This window comes from Neltuma alba, unplaced genomic scaffold (assembly GCF_004799145.2).
Source record: "Neltuma alba isolate B1F8T4 unplaced genomic scaffold, ASM479914v2 tig00000984_pilon, whole genome shotgun sequence".
NCBI classification, from domain to species: domain Eukaryota; kingdom Viridiplantae; phylum Streptophyta; class Magnoliopsida; order Fabales; family Fabaceae; genus Neltuma; species Neltuma alba.
The window spans coordinates 143,262-167,510 of NW_021632283.1; the positions used below are offsets into that span (position 1 = coordinate 143,262).

The following is a 24,249-nucleotide window of genomic DNA, read 5'->3' on the forward strand; positions in this document are numbered from 1 at the left end:
CTATTCAGTCACTTTGAGATCTGTACCCTAGGATGAATTTTTCATAGTTTTGATGCATCCATTGTGTTCAAAATGGAAAATAGTATAGGGTAAACCTAAAAAATAAGTATTGGAAGCATTAGAATTAAAGTTGAAATTTTTGGAATCCATGACCCCCCTATTCAACCAACTCTAATTTTTGGGGAAAGAATTTTCCTTTCATGAATTCAAGCTCATATTTGGATTCCTTGGAAAAAATTGTGTAGGATTCGCCTAGGGAATAATTTTTACAAAGCTCATATTTGATAATGTTGATCAAAAGCCCACATGGTTGGAAAGTCAAGGGAGTCAAAGGAAAAGCAAGAGGAAAGCTTGTAGTACAAGATAGTGAACTTACCTAGTATCATTGCTTGATGTTGTATGTTTGTATGTTGCGATGTACATGATGTTTGAACGTTATTGTGACATGTATTGGCTTCTGTAATTGCTATTTGTGATTAGTAGATTATGCCTTCATGGCCATGCATCAAGAAGGTAGCTTTAACCATGCTAATATGTCGCTAACTAACAAGAGAACAAGCAATTTGCATGTAGTGCATTAGCATCCATCTAGCATGATTATGTGGTATTGTTTGCTACTGAGATTCTTATAAATCTCACCCCTCCCTAACCAACAATTTAGGTCAATCAATGACAGGCAATAATGACATGAAGAAGAAGGGAGAAGAAAGTGTAGAATTGTTGATGTTAATTAATGAGATTCATGTTCAATGTTTAATTCTCCTAGTTTGTAAATTATGTTTATGTATGCCAATATATGTGATGTAATTAATTAGAATGTCTATGACATGAATGGAAATGCATGAAAATGAATGGGAAAGAGTAAACCTAAGTTATGCATGCCAAAGTAATAAAAAGAATTAAAGCAAGAATTGGTTAAGGGATGAAACATAGGTCCTAGAGTAGTTAGCTTTGAGCTCTAACTTGACTTATCAAATAAATGAGTTAAGCCATAAAATTTAGCAAGCTTATAGTACACATCCTAAGCTTTAAAATGGGAGGTAGATCACCTCAATTGGATGTGTAAACGAGGATATATGAATTTCCAAAATTGAGGCAAGAAATCTGGAAGTTCCAGAATTGACCAAATAAATAGTAAGGTTTAATGAATAAATTGTATGAATTGACAAGAGATAAACGCAGTTTGATATTTTTCTCTTAAAGAGAATTGAAAGAGCTTTCTATAGAATTTTAGAACACCTCCATACAATTTTTCTAGAATTTTTTATGATTTTTTAAAGTCAGACCTACAATCTAGCAAATGTACAGTGAACAATATTTCCATAAATCAATGTTCTAGTTATGTTTTTATGAGCTTAAGGCCATCCAAAGTGGTCAAAAATGGCTTTAGTTGGATTCTAAGATATACTAGAAGTAAGGTGTAGCAAAATCAATCTTCGGGAACACACCGGCACCAACCAGCTGATCCAACAAATCGTCTATCATAGGGAGCAGATACTTTTTCTTAATAGTGACCTTATTTAGCTCCCTATAGTCTATACACAATCTTAGACTACCGACCTTCCTCTAAACGAACAACACTGGAGCACCCTATAGCGAAATGCTTAGTCTAATGAAACCCTTCTCCAATAACTCCTTTATCTATTTCTTTAATTTTGCCATTTTATTCAGAGTCATTCTATAAGAGGCTTTGGGAATCAGTCCTGCCCTAGGTACAATGTCGATTACGAATGTCATTTCTCTGTCTGGAGGTAGTCCTTTGACCTCTGTCAAGAATACATCTAGGAATTCCTTAGCAACTGGGATTTCTTCTATCGCCCCTCTACTTCTACCTATATCGAGAAGAAAACGAGGGATCCTTGATAGTCTTTCCATAGGCATTTACCTACTTGGGCTTCCATTACGAAGTTTAATCTAACTTCAGGATTCAACTCTATTGCTCTTGGGGGTAGGATCAGGGTTTTGTTCTTACAACCCAATTGGATGTTATGGGACGACAACCAATTTAACCTGATTATCACATCAATTTCATGGAAGGGCATGCATATCAAATCTAAGGTAGTGCAACAGTGTTCATATCGAACTATGCAGTTTAAGCACACATCGAATGTGACTACCCTAGAGTGTGTTGGTATGGACACATGTATGTCATAAGGTAGTGTACTGATAACTAAGCTAAGTCGTTTAACACAAACATACAGGATAAAAGAATAACTAGCACCTGAATCAAACATTGTAATCACTAGGGAGTTATTAATAATGATCATACCTTGGATCATTTCTGGCGATTTTCGAGCTTCTTCCCGTGTAAGGGCAAAAACTAGTCCTTGATTTCGCGGCCTTGACTTCTCAGCATTCTACAGACATTCTTTGGAAAAGTGTATGGGCTTGTCGCAGGTAAAGCAATGTTATGTCTCGCTATACACGGTCTGTCACCTTGATTCCTACCGTAAGTTGCATGCTCCTTGCCCTTCTGTGGGTTGCCTCCCTTCTTGCCCTTCTTGTTATCCCATTATCTCTTTCTCTTATTAGCAATGGAAGAGGCACCACCCTGATCTCCCTTCTCTAGCTTAAGAGTAGGCTTGACCATCACATAATGGATTAGACTATTCTTAGTGATTCGGCAAACCTCCACTGCCTTGTTGAACTATTCAAATTGGCTGAGGCAATCATCTCCCTTAGAGACTACTTCAGTCCTTTGACCATCTTCTTGGTCATCCACCTCTCATCCTCCTAGTAGCAAAGATAGGTGGAGTAATGAGAGAAGTGAATGAACTTTGCTAGGTACTCGTTGAACGATTCATTGTCTTTCTCCTTGAGGGTCAGGAATTCTGCTTCCCTCTCATCTCTGACTGACCTTGGGAAGTACTTCTCATAAAACTGCTCCAGAAATACTTCCCATGTTACCCTAGTGTTACAAGCTTCTAGAATTAGCTCAATGTTCTTCCACCAGCGGTCGGCATCCTTCTCATTCTTATAGATCGCTATTTGGGCTTTTCGTTCAGTTAGATAGTCTAATACTTTGAAAATCTTTTCCAGGTGGTTAATCCAGTCCTCTGCCGCCTAAACATCAAACACTCCATCAAAAGATGGCGGGTTGTGCTTACAAAAGCGAGTCATCCACTGTTAGATGCTATCAGGGTCTTCTAGTCTAGATAGTTGTTTTGATTCTTGAACTGTTGATACTTCTTCTTATGCCTGCCTCAAGTTGAGGTTAGCCATTGCTGCAGCAATCAAGGCATCCCTCTCTTGCTCTTGGCGAGCTTGTGTTGTCCTCATATCCTTAATGGTCTTCCACTACTGCTCCAAGCGATTTAAGATCACTTGTAACAGATCTGGAGAGACACTTCCATCGTTTTTTAAGGGTCTCTCCGGTGAAGTGTTTCTTCTAGTTCTAACCATTACGATATCTAACTAGAATACATAATAAAGGCACAAGAATTAAATATCATGCTGGGATTTCAATCATCAAAATGGGCATACATCATAAAATATCCATACATCACCCCAAAAGTAGCAAAGTTTAATATATACATGCTGGCTAAGTCATACATAATCAACCAAGCATCACCAGTCTACCTACCATATTTAACTGTACCAAAATAATCCTACGTCAGTGCTACGAGGATCCCTAACTATCTAGAGGAAGTGAACAATGATAAAACCATCAAGACTTTGGATCCAATCCTCTATGTCCCATCCAAGCCTGCCCATTTTGAGCTATTTCTTGCACTTCTAGGCCTAAAATTCGGGATGTTACCAATAGCAATGATGTGTTAATGTATTTAGGGCCAGGAGACATCAAGGAAGAGAAATGAAAATGTTAATCAAGCAACTTCAAAGGTTGGCTGCAAAGGGAGCAAGAGAAAGAATGTGACAAGTTGAAGGTAGCAAATTTTATCCTACTCTTATGTGCTTGGTAATTGTTTCCATGTATGACATGTTTGTCATGTTTATGTGATTCTTATGAACTCATGCATTGCGAATGTGAATATATTTAAAGTATGTCATGGGCCTATATGATTTGTGTTTAATGCATGATAGTTTCCTAACATGTCATTATGTTATAAAGGCGTGGAGTTTATAAGTATGTTATGAATGCCAAGCTATATCTTGTTTGTTTGGGTACTAATTGTTCGCTACTGAGATTCTCTCCAATCTCACCTTTTCTTAAACAACCATAATAGATATTATTCTTATGAAAGAGGAATGCAAGATGAGGGTTAAAAGAAAGAAGTATTTGGGAGATGTATTATGTTATGTTATGTAATCCCTTATGCTAATATATTCAAGACCATGCCTACTAATGTTATTTAATAATAAATGATGATATTGGCATGTAAAATTAAGTATGATGATGTATGCGAATGATTTATTAAATGTTGGAATAGTCGCACATATGAAATGAAATGATTATGAATTGTTAACTTCAAATGAGAGGATAAATATTTTAACATAAAGCCATGAGTTCGAGAAAGAGTAAAAATGATGCAAACGAATGATTTTGGCCTTGAAAAACTAATCATATCTCAAACTTGAAAAAGAGTAGTAAATAACCTAAAATAGATGTGTGCGCTAGAAGTTATGATTACTCAAATTTAGGGCAAAAAAACTATAAAGTACTGCTTGATGAAATGAATAGTACATCTTCACATATTTTTCTGTATTAAATGAGTAAGTAAATAACCCAATGAGTATCTTTTTCCTATATAGAATTAAACTAGCTTTAAGTAGATATTTGAATTACCTCAATACAATATTTTTATAATTAGTTACGAATTTTTAAATTTGGACCAAAAATCTAAAATTACTAAATGAATAGCAACAAAGAATAAAATGTAAGTTTTCAATTTATGAGCTTAATTTATGATTTGCCTGAATTGTAATGCTTCTAAATATATACTAAATGAGGTAAAGTGACAGATGTTTCACATACTATCAAGAGGTGGGAAAAGACTAGAATAAGACCAAAGCTAATAAAGACAAGCAAAGAAAGGTGGAATGGGAGGACAAGACAGGCAGTCAAATTGAGCAGAGAAAAAGAACATCAGAGGATGAGAGGGATGAAGAGAACGCCATAAACGAAGTGGTATTTATATAGGAACCAGTGTGAAGAATTTAGAGAGGCAAGAAGCAAACCATAGAAAGCAAATCAACACAAAGAGAAGGACGAATCAGATTTAGATTTAGCATATCGAAGAGGAAATAGCTAGCACGGCTGGAAATACAGTGGACAATGATAGGTGAGCAAGGTCAAGAACCAATCAACGGGTTGTAATAAGGCTATAAATACCTAATTAATGATGAGATTGGAGAACAAGAAATAATGATAAAGGTTATTGATAGGCAAAAAATAGAACCGGAAGAGATTAGGAGTGATGAGTAGCTTAAACAAGCGTGAAGGAATGGAGAAGCAAAAGACAAATTTTCTAGGAGCTATAACTAGTAGAAACAAAAGGGGGGGGAAGGCACCTAGGGACTACGAATCAATAAATGGTAAAGGAGGAAAAACTGTAAAGGATAGCAGAAGAGAAAGATGAGTCGGTTAAAACCAAGATACTAAAAACCAGACCGGCAATTAAACCAGCTAAGACAGTGGGTCAAGGGTCAATGGGTCATATCGGAGTCAAACCGGGAGTCAAACTGGTGAGAAATAAAATAATATACTTTAATTAAAATGTATGAAAATATTTATATTTTAATTAAAAAATTTAATAATAAGCAACAAAAGTAATATACATATATACACATCTGATATTATAATAATTAATAAAAGAATCAAAGGGCTTGGACTTCATATTACATATATTTATATATAATTATATAGGATAATAAATATGATTGAGAGATGGTGGTTTAAAAAAAAGGAAAAAAGACAGAAAAATGCCACTTGAACTTCATAATCCCCAAATGGTCTGCTGAATTTGAGAAATCCCAATTTGGTCTCAAGAGACCAAATTAGGATTATCATGTTAAAGGAAAAGATCAAACTGTCATTCATTCATTTATTGTTTTTAAAATACCAAAGCCTCTAGTAGCCGGCCGGTCACCGGAGTTCCGGCAGCGGCAGTCATTGAACCTTCGGCCACCGGCCGACAATTGGTCACTGAAGCTCCGGCGGTCGGAAATAATTTTTTTGAAAATTTTTACAATTTCAGTATAACAGTTAACAACATTTGTAGCACTATTAACAACTTCAGTATAGCAATTAGCAACTGGTTTTCTGGGAAATTCAACAAGTTCCGGCAGCTGGAAACAATTTTTTAAAAAATTTTTACAACTTCAGTATAACGGTTAACAACTTTTATAACGCTATTAACAACTTCAGTATAGCAGTTAACAACAGGTTTTCTGAGAAATTGAACAAGCTCTAGTGGCTGGAAATAATTTTTTTGAAAATTTTTACAACTTCAGTATAACGGTTAACAACTTTTGTGACGCTATTAACAACTTCATTATAGTAGTTAACAACAGGTTTTCTGGAAAATTCAACAAGCTTTGGTGGCCGAAAATAAATTTTTTGAAAATTTTTACAACTTCAGTATAACGGTTAACAACCTTTGTGACGCTGTTAACAATTTCAGTATAACAATTAATAACAGGTTTTTCAGAAAATTCAACAATTGGTCGCCGGAGCTTCGACGACCGGAAACAATTTTTTTGAAAATTTTTACAACGTCGGTATAACGATTAACAACTTTTGTAAAGCTATTAACAACAGGTTTTTCGAGAAATTCAAAAAGTAGCATTTTTGCAACTTCAATAATGCCATTAACAAGTTCTGTAACTCTATTAACAACTTCCGTATAGCATTTAACAACATGTTTTCTTAAAACTTCAAAAAAATAGCATTTTTACAACTTTAGCAATTACTTTTTAAAAAAAAAAAAAATTTACAACTTCAGTATAACGGTTAACAAATTTTATAATGTTATTAACAACCTCAATATAGTAGTTAACAATAAGTTTTCTGAAAAATTCAAAAAGTAGCATTTTTATTGAAAACTTATTGTTAACTGCTATACTGAAGTTGTTAATAGCGTTATAGAAGTTGCTAACTGTTATACGGAAATTGTAAAAAAATTTTTAAAAAATTGTTTCCGGCTACCGGACCTCCGGCGACCAATTGTTGAATTTTCTGAAAAGCTGTTGTTAATTGCTATACTGAAGTTGTTAATAGTGTTACAAAAGTTGTTAACTGTTATACTGAAGTTATAAAAATTTTCAAAAAAATTGTTTCCGGCCATCGAAGCTTGTTGAATTTATCAGAAAATTTGTTGTTAACTGCTATACTGAAGTTGTTAATAGCATCACAAAAGTTGTTAACCATTATACTGAAGTTGTAAAAATTTTCAAAAAAATTGTTTCTTGCCGCCAGAGCTTGTTGAATTTTCCAGAAAACCTATTGTTAATTGTTATACTGAAGTTGTTAATAGCGTTACAAATGTTGTTAACTATTATACTGAAGTTGTAAAAATTTTCAAAAAAATTATTTCTGACCATCGAAGCTCTGGTGACCAATTGTCGGCTAGTCACCGGAGCTCTGGTGACTGCCGCTGCCGAAGCTCCGGTGACCGGTTGGCCAGTAGGGCCTTTGGTATATTTAAAACAATAAATGAATGAAGGGCAATTTGGTCTTTTTCAACATGATAATCCCAATTTGGTCTCTTGAGACCAAATTGGGATTTCTCAAATTCAACAGACCATTTGGGGATTATGAAGTTCAAGTGGCATTTTTTTGTCTTTTTCTCTAAAAAAAAATAATTGACAGATGCGATTAATTGTTTGATACTCTAGTTACAAATTATAATAGGCTTCCTGTTTCAGAAATGGTTTTAGATCTTGAAAAGCAAAAACGTGTGTCAGTGGAAAATAAGTTTATGTTGGAAAGCGTGAGACAGCAGGATGTAATAGTAACATGATAGTGTTTGGCAAAAAAAAAAAAAAAAACGGGTAGTGTGATACTGACACCTAACGGTTTGGATCTCTCTTTCAAATGAATGGCTATGATATATTCACTTTTGATGCAAAGCATTGTCGATTAAAGTCCTCACACTAGAGCACCTATTACAGACTTCTAGTACTACCATCTGTTTTTAGGAAGAAGAATCAGAGAGAAGTTCGATGATGGCTGGCGTTCAACTAAGATGAAGAATGACTTAAAGATGGCTAAGGATGACAAGCCAGTCTAACAATGGAGAATGTTTGATTGAGTTTTTTTTTTCCCTCTTAGTTCTTTTTTCATGTTTCTCTACCTTCTTCCCTCTTCTTTCTTCAAGATCTATTTCTTTATTTTTTCGGTCTATTTTTTCTTCTGATGGCATCTTTGGTATATTTTAGTATCTGGAAGCAGCAGAAAAAAGAACTGTGTAACCCGTGCAAATCAGCAGTTTACCTAGGTTACGCCGGGTGATCCTGAGTTGGTTGTTTTTTGGCTTAAAAGCTTGACCGGACCGGACACTTGGCTATGTCACCAGTTTCCGATCCAACCTGACTGGTCCGGTTTTAAATACTATGGCGAAAACTCTTCTTATTAGAAGTGAGAAGAGAGCTTCTCTCTCACGGATTTCTCTCTCTAGAGGCACTTCATTTCATGTATTTGGTGAGTATAATTCATTCTTTAATACTACCTCCGGTCCTTAATATAAAAGTTTGTTTGATTTTTATCTTGATCCTAAATATAAGACCCTAATCTATTTTGTTTATCATATTTATCTATTTTTTTCTCAAGGTAGTCCTTATAATGATGGTAGTTCTCACCAATATACTTGATTAGCAAAGATATTTTTAGAAAGACAACACTTATTTATTATAAATAACTAGCTTAATTAGTTTCCATACTGAAATTAGTCAACTAATTTTTATATTAAAGACCGGAAGTAGTATTTTATATCTTCTGAGAGCATATGGAATGAAAAAATGAATCTTTCCTTAATATTATTATTCTATCAAAACTAAAAACTAATTCTAGATTATTCTGAAAATATTTATTATCAATTATATGGTGGGTCCAAGTGTTTATTACCAAGCAGTAACAGACAAATAAAAAATTGCAGAATTTAGATAGAATCAACGAAGATAAATAAAAAAAGGACAAGTCTTCGGCATAAAATTCCCCCCGCCCCCCCGGGGGCAAAATCTTGACCGTTTAAATTTCCGTCGCACGGTCCCGTTGCATTTGTCTGCTCCTCTCTTGTAGTTTTCACGCGAAGAGACACACCACTTCTCAGAATTAGAAATCAGAATCAGAAGAAGAAAGCCAAGATCATATCATCATAATCATCGCATAGGAAGAAGAATCCTTCGTTCTCTTTCTCTGTGAAACTCGATGTCCTGAAGTTTGACTGTAATTTGAAGTCTCTGCCCCTCTCTCTCTCTCTCTCTCTCTCTCTCTCTCTGTGGTTTTGTATGCTTCAATGGAAATTCGTGACGGAGAGAGGATGACGGCCGCCGATGCGGCTTTGAATGGATTCTCCCCTGTTACTTCCACAAGGATTGGCTGGAAATCTCGAAGGAGATCAGGTATTACAAGTTTTTTCCCCCCTTTAACTTGTCAATTTTGAGTTTAAATATTTTTCTAATTACAGTTCCATCCTTGATTAGATTTACAAATCCGTACTCGAAACGTGTAGTTTCTAAGTTGTTCGTATGTGTGATTGAATGATTCTGGGGTTTTCGAGCGCATCTTGCAGCTGAATCCTATTCTGAGCATCATTATTACCAAATCTTTTCGCAAGTACTAATTTTTCGATTTCACATAAGGAATCTCTACATTTTCGTTCTGTTAATTTCTGGGTTTGATTTGTTAAATTCCCGCAAAATTGTTCACGATAGACGCATTGATCTTTTTTCCGGGAGGTCTGAGGGACAAACTGAGAAAGACAGAGAAAATTGTAACGGTGTTTAACAGTGGTCAGTTGGTATGACTTTTAGGTCACGTTTACTGTTTGTTATAATTGGCTTACCCAACTCTTGAGTCTTTCTCATTATAATATGTAAATGTAAATTATTATAAAAACCTCAGTTTATTGTATGAACTGAGGAAGAAATAACAAAATTACTAAATTAATTAATAATTAATTACTTCGCTGTAGCCCTTCAAAGTTACTAGCGCCACTCCCATAGTAACGATATCCCTTGAATTTTGCGAAAGATACTAATTTTTTTCCCATCATATATTTGATTTTATTCCCAAAATGAAAATGTGTCGTTCGGTTCCAAATCTCATCCTTAATCTTCGATACGATATGACTTTGAAAGCTTTTTTATACTTGTTACTTTTTAGTGCCTGTGCGAGTCATTATCCTATATATCATATTCAGAGACCAAATAATTTAGATTTGTATCGTTCTGGAATTTAAAAAGTGTGTATGTGCCGCATGCACCCTCTGTCTCTTTGGTTACGATTCTTGTATAACTCAATTTTGATGCCTTCATAGTTAGTGATGGCTCTTATTGTTTAAAAATAGTTTTTTCATTAAAAAAATTTGTTGGCATATTGTGGCAACATCAGTTTTGAGCACACCTGAGGAAAAATTTGTTTGTTACGCCTCCATTGTCTTTTAATCCTTACTTAATCAAGTTTGAAGCACTTATATGCTATTGGTAGGCTTCGCCTCACCTGTGTAAAACTAAAGTCTTTATGCACTCAAGAAAACGAAGTCTTTTCAGTTTCGTCAAGCTAAAACAAGATCCTTGTTGGGTACATATAATGGATGGGGCCTACATGGTCAAATATTTTTAGGTGCCATTGGTCTGAAAAAAGGCAGGCTTCATGCTTGCAATGAAATTTTTAAGTTTTTTTGTCACCAATTTTTATTAAAAATATAAGGGTTAATACAATGATTAGTCCTTACACTTTTCATTCATTTTGGTTTTGGTCCCTGAAGTTTGGAACCTCCAGTTTTGGTCCTTTAAGTTTGCTCCGTTTAAAACGTTAGTCCTTATATTTTTAAAAGGACTTGGTGTCACCTTTAACACTATTAAATATGCTGACATGTCTCTAACTCTGTTAAATATGCTCATATGGAACCAAGTGGACGAGCTGAGGTGGCTTATAAAAGATTAAAAAAATTTGACAATTAAAAAAATGGTAGAGAAAGGAACAGGTAGTAAAATGTAATACCTAAGTCGAAGGCCAAAACCATTCTTTGCAATAGAAAAAAGAAAAGGAGAGGGTTAGGTCAAAAGCGGTCCCACTTGGTAGTCGCCGAAGTTGAGCTGGCCGTCGCCGGAGGTGGGGAACTGACCGATCAAGGTGCGACGACAGTGAAGGAGGAATCGCATTTGACAGCAAAAAAAAAAGTAAGCTCATCTCAGACAATCACCACGCATTCTAATTCAAAGCTTATTTTCAACTATATTCTTGAATATATATTAGAGAAATGGTCTTCTCGAATACGTATTTGAGAACTAGTCTTCTTGAATACATATTCGAGAACTGATCTTTGGTCTTCTCTGCTCTGTCCTCTTCTCAGACTTCACATGCGCCCCACCTCGTTTTGCTTTGCCCTAGCTCTCAATGTCGACGACAAAAGCGACCTTCGATGACAACATTGACCTTCGGTCAGTTCAAGAATATAACAGTTTCCTTTGTGATAGCGTGGTGATTATCTGAGATGAGCTTACTTTTTTTTTTTTGTCAAATGCAATTGCTCCTTCACTGTCGTCGCACCTTGATCGGTCAGTTCCCCACCTCCGGCGTCGGCCAGCTCAACTCCGACGACTACCAAGTGGGACCGCTTTTGACCTAACCCTCTCCTTTTCTTTTTTCTATTGCAAAGAATGGTTTTGGCCTTCGACTTGGGTATTACATTTTACCGCCTGTTCCTTTCTCTACCATTTTTTTAATTGTCAAATTTTTTTTAATCTTTTATAAGCCACCTCGCTCGTCCACTTGGTTCCATATGAGCATATTTAACAGAGTTAGGGACATGTCATCATATTTAACAGTGTTAAAGGTGACACCAAGTCCTTTTAAAAATATAAGGACTAACGTTTTAAACGGAGCAAACTTAAAGGACCAAAACTGGAGGTTCCAAATTTCAGGGACCAAAACCAAAATGAATGAAAAGTGTAAGGACTAATCATTGTATTAACCCAAAATATAAAATGAATGAATTTTCTTAGAAGACTGAATCATGTGTTGTTGAGATGTTAAAATTCTGCACTTCACAATTTCTTGTGAAAACCTGAAAAAAATATAATTAGAAACTGTAGTTAAGTTGTCTCTGGAAGATAGAGGGTGGACATTGTATTTAGCTGCAAAAGCTTAAATTTATGTATAATCTTCTATAGGTTTTTATGGGTTTATTAAAAGAACCAGAAACTTTTGGTAATTGGTATAAGAATGTAAATGAATGCATCTATGGCCTTCATTAATTCCATTTCTATCAGGAGGAAGGTTCATTTTGGCAGGGCTCGTCCCTCATTTGAGAAAGAAAAAGTATCATTATTCATGTTGTTGAGAGATTCAGGGTTTGATGAAAAACACTATGAGCATTTCATATATATTTTTCACCTCGTGAACCTTGTATGAGTTCAAGCATCTGGCTTCAAATGTATTGGTGTCTGAACCTTAATACTAGAATAAAGGTTTGGATCTTGGACTATTTTTGCTTCTTGGGAAAATTTTTCTTCAAGACTTCGCTCATCGAAAAAGAATTACTATTGTTTGTTTCTTTACAACAGTTTTCGTTAGAACAGTTTTTATAATATTTCTTTAGGCGCAAGTGATATAATTTGCTTAAAAACTTTTTAAATAGAAATTTTCCATGAAAATTTTAAGTAATGTTGAAATTGATGGAAAATTTTTCTTAATTTTCCAAGGAACCAAACTTGAGTGATAGAGGAACATAACCCTCTTCTAAGCGGCTTGCACTCCTATTGCTAAATGCTTTTCCTGTTTTGTTCTGTTTCATTCATGGGTAATTTTGCTTTAGTTGTGCAAATATGGTATGGTTAGATTAGTTGGAAATAGAATGGTAACTTGTTGCCCACAGCTAGCGGGAAGAATTTAGAGGTATCAAACGATACTGCAAGTGCTAATAAACCACCAAGCAAACAGGAAGAACCTCCTCCTGCTGAGGAGATGATGCAGGACTCAACTGCAGTTCCTTTTCCTGAGCTTTCTGAGCGTCGAAAGGCATTATTTGAACCATTAGAACCTATAAAGAACATTAATGGCCGACGGCCATCGGCTGAATCTTTACTTCCTCCCCCTGACTTTGAATCTGCAAACTATCCAAAGGGATGGCTGATTGGGAAGAAGCGAAAGCTTGTCAATGTTGACGTTGTAGAAAGCATGCGTAGGATCGCCATCCAAGAAATGAACAGAAAGGTGCCACATGTTCATCCTCACCTTCTAAACTTTCAAACATCTTATCAATAATAAACAATGAAAAGCTGAGATGTTTGGGTTATTGTTGGTCACAGGACCGGGAAATTGACGGGTTGAACGAGCAATTGGAGGAGGATGCAAGATGTTTGGAGCATCTGCAAGTCCAGCTACTGGAAGAGAAGAGCAAACGTGCTCGAATTGAGAGGGAAAATGCCATGCTCCAAGAACAAGTTAACATGCTCATGAACATGATACAAGAAAATGAGCAAATGGCCGACGAGGAACCAGGCCATGACGAATCATAAATAGTGTATTAGTATTTGCAGTATTGTCATTATGCTCCATGGGTCCGTCTGTTTATTAATTCTTTTTCTCAAGTAAGCTTTGGTGGGGTGTGCTTACGTTTTGCTGCCATATTTGAGTTAGCGGAGTGCGTGTATTTATACTCTCTTCAGGTTCGAAAAGGTATCAAATCAAATTGAATCGAACTGAACGTATTATTTGTTTATCGAAGGAAGAATAATGTAAATCTCTCATGGTCTGTGCTGTATTGGGGTAAATTATTAGTATCATTCTTCTCTCAAGCTATGGGAGAATACTATTCTACATCACAGCTTTCTTCCTCTTGTTGTATTGACTTTAACCATATGGATGGGTTTATCATTAAGATTGTCTAGTTGTTATAACTTATCTAAGTCTTCCAACTTCTCCCGCACTAAATTTGTATGAAAATTGAAATTTTAATATTGATGTTGGTATGCGTTGGAAGAGATGCCGAGGAAACGTGAAATTCGGAAGCGGCAACAATTAGCTGCCGAAGAATACTTCAATGGAAATATTAATGATGTCGACAGTAAGGTCACTGCGGACAAGAAAAAGTTTGGCCGAAAAAAATACAGGAACAGAAAAGTAACTGGAACTAGAGAGAAACACTCAGACATCAGTGAATTCAGGATGATGGTTAAACCAAACCATGATTTGGAGAATAGTTTCTGAAGAATAGATATTGTGAAAAAGTGATTCTAATATAGTAAGAATGATTAGATAGTTGTTATCAGAAACACTTTTTATATGTACAAATTACTAAAAAAGACATAAGTTAATATGATAATTGCATAAAAGATAAATTTTATAATATATTTTAATTTGAAGGAATAAAATTGTTAATAATATATCTTTTATCAACATAATTAATATATAAGATAATGTAATTAATAAATAATTAATATGTGTATATATATTTATAAAATATAAGATTAAATATGTTTGTAGAAAAATAATTGAGCGGTGTTAAAATCATATTACTGTTAGGATCTACTTTGAAAGGCACAATTATACTCTCTAACTTGAGCCAGAAGCAGAATGGCTTTACTTCTTCTGAAACCATAGTTTTGAGCCCAAAATTGTGGTTTGCTTATTCTCCCCTTTTGTTTGGCAAATTTTTGACTCAAACTATGGTTTTGGCCATTTGTCAAACAGGCCTTAAGTGGATGTTCTACATGAAAGTTTACATCGAAGCAACCATGACTTTCTGGGCTTTGATCCAAGGATGTGCATAGAGCAAATAATATGAGTTAAGCACGCCACCAAAAAGTGGTTGTACAGCTGGGAATACGAGCCAACTCGTGAATATGCAGTGTGGGTTGAAGTAACCCTCGTTTTGATGGGCTCGAAAAATGCCAACCCTAACCCTTCATAGTAGGTTGGCTAGCCAGTCCGCCAATCGACCATCTTTTTTTTTTTTTAATTCTCAATTTTTAAACCTTATTTTTTATTTAGTTTTCCAAATTAATAAATGGTGATCCAAAATTTCAAAAGCAATTACAAGTACAAATTATATTTAACCACACTTAAAATAGTCAATACAAATATAAAATAATACATTGCAAATATTTTACACGATTAACATTCAACATCAACTCATCAACTGATAAAATTTACAATTTTTTCATACAAATACCATGTTTGATGCAAAAAAACTATCTTTTAATAAATTAGAAGTGCATCTATCTATTCTTTTTAGAGTTCATTCACAATGTTTTTCTGAAACACATTTTTTGTAATAAATATGGTCTTATATTTGATTGTAGTCGTTCAATTTTTGTTATACATATAGTATGCTTTTTTTAATATTTTTTGTTTAGATATGTAACATGAAAATTGAAATGTAAATGAGAGAAGAAAATTTTCAAATATAATAATATATTATTTGTATGAAATTTTTTTTAAAAAAAAAGTGGCAGGTGCGGGCTGGCAAAATGCCAACCTTAACCCGCTTCTTTATGACAAGTTGGTGGGCTGGCTGAAAGGCCCCAACCCATATTCCTGGTTGAGTGGCAGGTTGGGTTGAAGAAAATAGGGATCATTTTGATGCTGTCCTTTTCAACCTGCATCCACCAACTCTCAGGCCACCCCAAGCTATCTCGCCAGCCCTTTTTTAAAAATGTTTTTACAATTTTTATTTTAATTTTAATAAGAAAAAGTTTTCATTTTTACTTAATTTACATATAATTTTGTATTTTGTTAGAGACTTTGATTCTAAATTTGATTTCTTATTTTTTTAGTGTTTGACCATTTTTATACTGATAAAATAATTATCAATAATGAATTATATGTTTATATTTCAACTTCTAAAGTTAATTTAATTATATAATTGTATGAAAATAAAAGAATAAGAATAATTTGGTCTATAAAAAATTTATAATTTAGTTTTAAAAATTTTAAATATATATGTAAAAATAAAATAAAATAAAAAGATGAAAATTCGCGGGTCAGCTCTCCAACCAGTCCCTAGTAGAGTGGGCTGGCCAAATGGAAGCCTATCAGGATGCAGTCTGGAGTCCGGGCCAACCCGTTCTAGCATCTTTAGTTGTGCATGTGATGCTGAAAAACTGGCTACAATTGAAGATATACAATACCCTCGTGCGGGATGGTAAAAAGCTGAGAGCAGCTGTGAATGTCCTCTTAAACCACTGTAACATCTTTTGTTTTGTGATGCTGATGAACATGCGACTGTATTCTTCTGTCACCAGGCACATGATGAAAAATTGTTTTCCTTTTCGGTATTGTATTTTTGTTTGGACAAAGTAAATCCATCCAGGCAGCATAACTAATAGAGATCATAAGTGAAGCTAATATGATAATCTTTTTAAGATATATATATATTGTTAAAATTATAATGAATAATGTCTAAGATTTTTGTTAACAAGTATCGTACAAACTGTTGATTTTTATTACAAAAAGAAAGTTAATATAATTTTTAATCCTAAAATTTGAGTTTTGTTTTATTTAGATCCTTCAAATTTCAAACATATAATTTTAGTCCATAAAATTCAATTTGTATTAAAATATAAGTCTCCAACTCTGTAACAATGTTGCAAACTGTATCAAAATGACATATGAATTCACCAGATAGCATCTAATTAGAATTTGCGTAGATAACATAAAAAGAAAAATTAAAAAAATTCTCTTTTTTGGGCCAAAAAAAAAAAGAATCCTAAAACACAGTTGTTTAACCGCCTGTTTATTCTTCATTACTGTCCGTATTAGGAGCTTTTCACTGCATTATATTCAATTATTCACACAAAATATAGTTATATGTCATGTAGCAAGTTCACATCACCATTTAAAGCCATTAATGACACTTTAGCAAATTTTAACACTTTTACAGTTTTAAGAACTAATATTTTAATATGAACTAAATTCTAGAAACTAATTTGAAGAACTAAAAACAAAATAAACTCAAATTTTAGAGGTCAAAAATTACATTAACTCAAATAAAAAAGATAAATTACAATATAACTATTTTATTATTAAACAACAGAAGAAAAACTACTAAAACCATGTCTGAAATCGTGACTGTGATTCGCAACCAGGCTTAATCCTCAATAGGGGATTTACTGTCATCACTATGAATTTGAACTTCACCCAACTATTACTTGACAACTGAAATGAAAATAAAACGATCCTAAGAATTGCCACTTACGGAATGTACATATCTGTAAACTTGGCGAAAGCTGTCACGGGGACTTTAACATTCCAGACACAAACATATACATACGTTATACACACTAGTCCGGTAAGCCTACAACTGCTAAGTACTACATTTTGCCAGGATTCTTCATCAATGTCAATCTCTGAATCTCTGGGTTTGAAGTTGAGATAGAAACAGGCAAACAGCAAACATAGAAATTCACTCTCACACACCACATCTTACTGATGCTTCCAACTATGGGATCAGATTCAGACCATTACCTAACTTGGTTAACAGAATCATCTGCCATGGGGAGAAGAAACTGTGGCAAAGAAGCTATCCTTGGAAGATTAAGCAGTAGCTCCCCTACTGATTCCTTCCTGCGCATGCCACTGCCACTAACCTGCTTGCTGCCAGAAGCATCATCATCCCCAGATTCGACAACCGTACTTCTGCATGATAACTCTAGATCCAAGTTGGTCTTTTCACCTACTTTTCCGCTACCATCAGAATTATCAGTTCTCACACTGGTGTCCTGTGTTGTTGCAGGATCCTTCTGCAGAAGGCAGCACAATGAATTAACCCTTGACATGAGAAACTGTTCATCCGAGGCTGCAGTAACTAGAGAGTCGTTAAGCAAGTATTGGGTAATTTCCTCCAGGATTAGTTTGCTTTGCTCATTGTCACTGGAAAATGCTGGATTGCCAGATGTCATCTGTTCTGAAATGCAATTTCCAATGTGGTTTACTATATCGTTCATTGACATTGATGGGTGAAGTCCAGGCACTTTGATCTGATCCAAATTGTTAAGAAACTTCAAAGCGTCAAATTCTCTATTCCTTGGCTGTTTGATTCTATGGGGCTCCGTGACTGCGTAAGGATAAACAACACACTCAATTTAGTCAGAGATGATAGCGAGAAAATGATGTGGCTAAAGTTGCATGTATGTGAGCACTGTGAACAATTGCACCCAAGAGCTAATAGCCTGACCAATTAGACATAAGACTAAGCAGTAAGATGTCACTTGGCAGTTCAACCAGAAAGTGAACATATCAATAAAATTACAGACTGTACATCGTTTAGCCTCACCAACTCTTCAGCATTTTGCCAACATTATGTCAGTGAAAATTTCTCCAAGTTAAACACAAAACCATGGATGTTGCTTCAAAAAACCAAATTTGTTCCCAAAATAAATGCAAAATTGTACCTGAGCTAGGAGGATAAGTGATTTCCTGGAAAACATTTTCAAAAGCTTTGCCGACAAGATTGTGTTCACTTTTCGAGGAAGATGATTGAACTGCAGATGCTGATTCCACATCCTGCAACTCAAACAAACCAGCTTGCCCTTTGCCTATTCTATCCAAGGAAGCAGTTGATTCAAGTTGATCATTAATTGCAGTTTTGGATTCAAAATAAGGAGAATCCAAAACTATATCAGGTTGTTGGCTTAAGAAGTTTAGGCGTGGATCACACTGGATTAGCTTCTCAAAATGCTTTCCTAATAGTCCTTGTGGGCACTGCAGAAAATGCCGTCTACAACAATGAAGAGGACAAACATTAGGAGTCATCGTTCAAATTCACGCAGGGACGTTAATGGTTAAATGATAAGAGACCACTCCAACATCGGGTAGGTTACACATAAATCTCTTAATACTCCCTGAATTCTCTCTATAGACTAGGAAATCCTTAAGAGGCAATTTCAATTGCAACATTAATAAGAGGTCATCAAAATCAACCCTGGGAATATAGCATTACCATTTAATTTACGGCCAGTTTCATAAAATTAGAGATATCAAAGACACAGTCTGACCACTGAGTTCGCATTCAGCACTTCCCTAGCACTGGTCAATTAGTGTAGCAGCTTATAATAGACTCTAAACTTCAGGCGAGAATTGTCTATTTTTGAAGATATGAATAGTAATAGTATTACATAAACACGAAATATATTTAAGGCCGGAAAAACTACAAAAGAATTAAGAAATAAAATCACAGATTCAAAACATTATAATTTGATATCATTTATGAAGAACTTAATCAATAGTTCTCATCAACATATTTGCCGTTATTTCAGTTTTGTCTAGTCAACATGCTAAGCATCTCAGCTATTCTGAAAACCAACGCACTTGAAGTATCCTTAATCAGACAGTGAGAATCACCATCCTACAATTACAGGGTCAAGATATTTCATTGAATATATGCATCACCAAGACTCGTGTGTTAAGAGAACACAGTGCATACCTCTGTATGCTTGCTTGTCCGCCAGTAAAGTCTGATGTCGCCTGCCACAAGGTATGCTTCCTTGGTTGTGGATTGATCTCCCTAAAAAATAAGGGTCTTCGAGCCAGCTGGAGGGAAGAAGAAAATGAACTTAACATGGTGCTTACTAGTGATGCTCAATGCAGTAACAATGATACAAAGATCAAAACACAGAGGACACTTGCCACAACTTCAAGGGTTCCTGGTCCGTCATCAGGGTAGTTTGCCTTAAGAGCCATGATATCAGACCACGGGATTTCAATCTTATTCTTAAGACAGCCATCAAGAACTTCCCACACAAGTTTATGCTTTGCAAAGTAACACTTCGCCACCAAATCTCCTTCATATCTTGACTTATACTGCAAACCATTGGGAAAAAAATTAAAATAACCGTCTATCACTGCATATATGCCGGCATTACTATTTTATGTCAATAATTTTCTTTGTTTTAGTTGTAATCTCACCTCCCAAGTCCCAATTTTCAAAATGGAAGCAGGGAAATTCGAGGCCTTGAGTTTACCATCGGGGGCGACAGAAGCTTTTGCACCCTTGTGGTCTTTCTTGTCGGCTGTCGCTAATTTGGTATTATCTTCTTGTGAGAGTCTCATCTGAATTAAATCCAGAAGAGATGGGCTCTTTTTAAGACGCAGCCCCAACGGGCTAGGCTCATCAAGGGGATTGTAAGACGCCGGCGGGATTGAAATAGGATTATCACCACAACTCCACTGTTCCGGGGGGAAAACGAATAAATGAATTAACTATATAGCAAACAAGCACCAAACAAAGCCGAAGAATCCAAATTCATAAATATCTCGCAAAGAAAGCAATAGAAATGCCTTCGAAAAGAGGGAAAAAAACAACGAGGAAGGAGAAATTCAGATTAAATTTACATTTTGTCCATACACGATCGGGGAGTTTTTTTTCACTCTTCACCAGAAACGTACAAATAATTTATCTTTTTTTTTTTTTTTCCGCCCTGTTTTTACCGAATGTTTCAGGAGCTGGACCGTGTAAGGATGAAAGTTAGGAACCAAATAACGAAGCTGTCAACGAAACCAAAACTACCCAGCACTTTTATGGCGGATTCAGATTCAGATAAAGATAAATAGCAATATAAATTCAACCAACCACTTGACTAGCTACACAGAAGGGAGGAGATTGAGAATAAGAAACGAGGACCAGAAAAGGATAAAACCTCGTGAGAGGAGTTCAATTTAGGTCGCTTGCGAAGAATGCGGAATTCATCATCACCAGAATCGTCAACCTCCAACTTGACCTTTTTGAGGCAGTGAGCCTCCGATCTCATTAACTGAACCATGGAGCTTCAAGTCCCAGAATCTATATCTATCGAAAAAGCGATAACCCTTCAAATTCACAACAACAAGCTTCCTTTCTTGTACAACAACACTGTGAAAATGGCGGGCGCTTCGGCTAAGAACGAAGAAACCAAACAAAAGCCGATATCTCCCTCAATCTCGAAGCGCAAATACCACGTGCTCATAGCGAAAACGACGACGAGTTTTAAAAGGGTACGCAAACGGTACAATGAAATGACTAAACTACCGTTCCTTTGGTTGCTATTTTGTCGTTTACTGAGGGTATAGATGGGAATAATAACTGCGATGAAGCGCGTTGCTTTGTACAGTAACGAACGGAGACTGGTTCATGTCACGTGGCATCACGTGCTGTAGATATGGATAACACGTGGGACCCGGTTCGTGAACCTTCTCAGTCTAATTTTGTCGTGACTTGTGGATACGGGAACTGTGGTGATTGGGTGGGCGAACACGTGTAAGAATCTGGTAGCACTAATGAACACGTAAGCTAGAAAGTGGGGCCAATCAAACGCCCGAGAGGATAATGTAAGTTGATATATTTTTTTTTTTTTAGGTTTTTAGAGGCGATGCCTTTATCCTTATGGATAAACTTCACAAAATGCCGATCAAGTTGTGCTTCAAGTGGTGCACAACTACGTGATTTTAATAAGTAAAAACGAAAAACCATTAAAAAAATATAAGGAAAAAAATGGCTGGCAGTGAGCAGCGGATTTAGTCGCGAAATTATGTTCAATTATGTTCTGCGGTTCTTAATACTAGTACTTTTTAGTAAAGACACAAATATGTGCGTAAATGCCCTCTCATTTTTTGATAAGAAAATTATTTCTGTTAACTAAATTTAAAATATTTTAATATCTTCAGAATTAAAATTTTTAATATCTTCAGAATTAAAATTATGTTTTCATAATTATTCTTCTCTAAATTCTCTATTTTTAAAAGATATTTTAATTATAGTATTTTTATTATTGTCTTATTTTATAAGAAGACCAAACTTTTGTAGATGTTTTTATTATAAAATTGCGGGAGTTGTATGTCTTGACTAGGGAAATTGATGTGTGGTTTCTAAGCAAAGCATCAAGTGGGCAAACTACTTTTGATTCAAGCTGAACTGGAAGCCCACCCAATGTCTGTATCATTTTATTTTACTTTTAATAAAAATTATATTCTTTATCCGAAGAAGTTCTTTCTTTTTTTTTTTAATAAGGTTTGAAATAAAAAAATTGCCCGAGAAAAATTAAGTTTTTTTATCATTTAACCCAATTATTATTAGTGTACGTATGAATATTTGAATGGTTTCATAATTTGTGCGGTAAAAAAAATCGTTTCGTAATTATTAATTTTTAATTTTCCGTGCATAGAAAAGTGACATCGTAAAGTTTTGTATTTTCCTTAAGGTTGAATTGTGACATAATTTTTTCAGGAAAGATTATGCCATAATTTTGATGAAAATAATCTATCAATTAAAAAAACAATTGAGTTTTGTAAATTTATTAACATTAAAATTAATTTCACAATTAGTAATAATTGAATTGGTTAGGCGGAACTTGATTCCTTCAAACAAAATTGAATTTCACATTTCAAAACAAAAAAAAAAATACTACCACCAGTGTTTAATATAAGACTTAATTGACTAATTTGGAGAAATTAAAAATTTTAATTAAGTTGCATAATGATACTTCCTCCGGCTCTAAATGTAAGATCTAATTTGTCATGTAATTTATATTACAAAATGAGGCTCACATTTAAGGCCAAAAAAATAATAAATGTCACGTGATACTCTCCAAAAATACCCTTATATAAAACTTTTAAAAATTTAATACCTAATCAAAAGCTGACATCATGTAGAGCTAAGAAAACGGGCATAGCCCGCAGGGCTAGCCTGTTTAAGCTTGAAATTGTGAGGACTGGGTTTGGAATTTTCCTCTTCAAATAGAAAACAGATTTAAAAGGACTAGCCCTACAAAACTGAGAAATTAAACTAGCCGGCCCATTTAGGCCATTTTATTTTTTTATTTTTTGTTTTTAAATTTTTTTTGTGTAATTCTAATATAATTAGTTTTCCTACATTATTAATGATATTTTGAATATTTAGTTATTATTATCATTTTGAAATTAAATGCCACATAATGGCTGATTTATTTGATTTTAGACAATAATTTATCCAATTAAATTTTAAAACATGAGTTAATTTGGACTTTAATAATGATTTGATTTATATTATATGTGTTGATATTTTTAAATTATATATATTTGATAAAAGAGTATTTTTATACTTATATAACTTGTGATTCTATAATTTGAATTAGAAATTTATGAGTTTCAACAACAATACTTCTCAAATTAAAGTAAACTAATATCTAGACTGTAAAATTTAAAAGTGGAGTTCCTATAAAGAAGAAAAACTTAATATTTTTACTACGAAAGAAGAGCAATTGAGTATAGTGATAATGAAGCTTCAAAAAATTAATAATAATATTTGTCTATTCCACATTTGTACTATTAATGAAACTTTTAAATGTTGTTGTCTTATTGATGGATTTTTTTATGTTCTTGACTGTTGATAGATATTTAGATATGATAACATTTTGTATTTGTAATTTAATTTAATTTATATTTATGTCTTTTATTAATAATTTTATTAGTTTATTTTTATTTTTTGATTAAAAAATATGAAAAATGAAAAATAATATTTTTTTTAAAACAAGCCTAAGGCTCGTGGGTTGGTCCTAAATTGTTAGTTTGAAGGCCAGATGTAACAAATTGAAATATTTTTAAAATTTTAGCCTTATACAGTTGGTCCTTTTAAACCTATTGGCCCTTAAAAGCCGGGTCAGCTTGTATTTCTACTTCGAGCGTGGCGTATAGTTAGTTCATAGCGTTATTAATATACGGACGCGATGTCGATACATGAGAGTGTGTACACTTATTCCGTCACGTGTCCTGCTTCGAGCTATTGCATGGTCTGTTTCAAAACATCTTCATAGCGTTATTAATATGAACCAAAAAAACTTCCTACCATCCCAGCCGAACAAATGAAAGTTCGTTAGATTATTAATTATTAAATTTGCAGAGAAGTGAGAAGAGCGGAGAAAGTAGAATTTTGCTATGTGTAATATCTACTTGAATTATTGTGGTAGTATTTAATTATAGTTAATAGAATATAAATAACGGTAGTTTGAAAAAAATGAATAAATATGAGAGACAAAGTAAATTTGATTTTATATTTAGAATCAAATTGAACGTGAAACTAGGTCTTATATTGGGAAACGAAGTAGTACATTGTATTACTTGTACTCCCAAAATCCTTAATATAAAAGTTACCACCTCTAATCATTAATATAAGA

At 34.4% G+C, this 24,249-nt stretch overlaps 2 protein-coding genes and 1 long non-coding RNA gene across 3 annotated transcripts; 2 read left to right on the forward strand and 1 right to left on the reverse strand.

Moving 5' to 3' along the window:
- Nucleotides 1–6,953: 6,953 nt before the first annotated feature.
- Nucleotides 6,954–20,856, forward strand: LOC114749591 (uncharacterized). Its single transcript, XR_003740568.1, has 3 exons — nt 6,954–6,965; nt 18,898–18,901; nt 20,726–20,856. It is a non-coding gene; the product is annotated as an uncharacterized LOC114749591 (long non-coding RNA).
- Nucleotides 9,200–14,022, forward strand: LOC114749584 (protein HEADING DATE REPRESSOR 1-like). Its single transcript, XM_028938100.1, has 3 exons — nt 9,200–9,522; nt 13,002–13,339; nt 13,435–14,022. Exons 1-3 carry the CDS (start codon nt 9,417–9,419, stop codon nt 13,642–13,644), a joined length of 654 nt encoding a protein of 217 aa, XP_028793933.1. The 5' UTR covers nt 9,200–9,416; the 3' UTR covers nt 13,645–14,022.
- Nucleotides 17,126–21,046, reverse strand: LOC114749577 (uncharacterized). The gene is made up of 6 exons (XM_028938088.1): nt 20,764–21,046; nt 20,033–20,293; nt 19,754–19,927; nt 19,551–19,657; nt 18,520–18,845; nt 17,126–18,182 (listed from the first exon to the last, which is right to left on the reverse strand). Exons 1-6 carry the CDS (start codon nt 20,884–20,886, stop codon nt 17,590–17,592), a joined length of 1,584 nt encoding a protein of 527 aa, XP_028793921.1. The 5' UTR covers nt 20,887–21,046; the 3' UTR covers nt 17,126–17,589.
- Between the last annotated feature and the right edge of the window lie 3,203 nt (nt 21,047–24,249).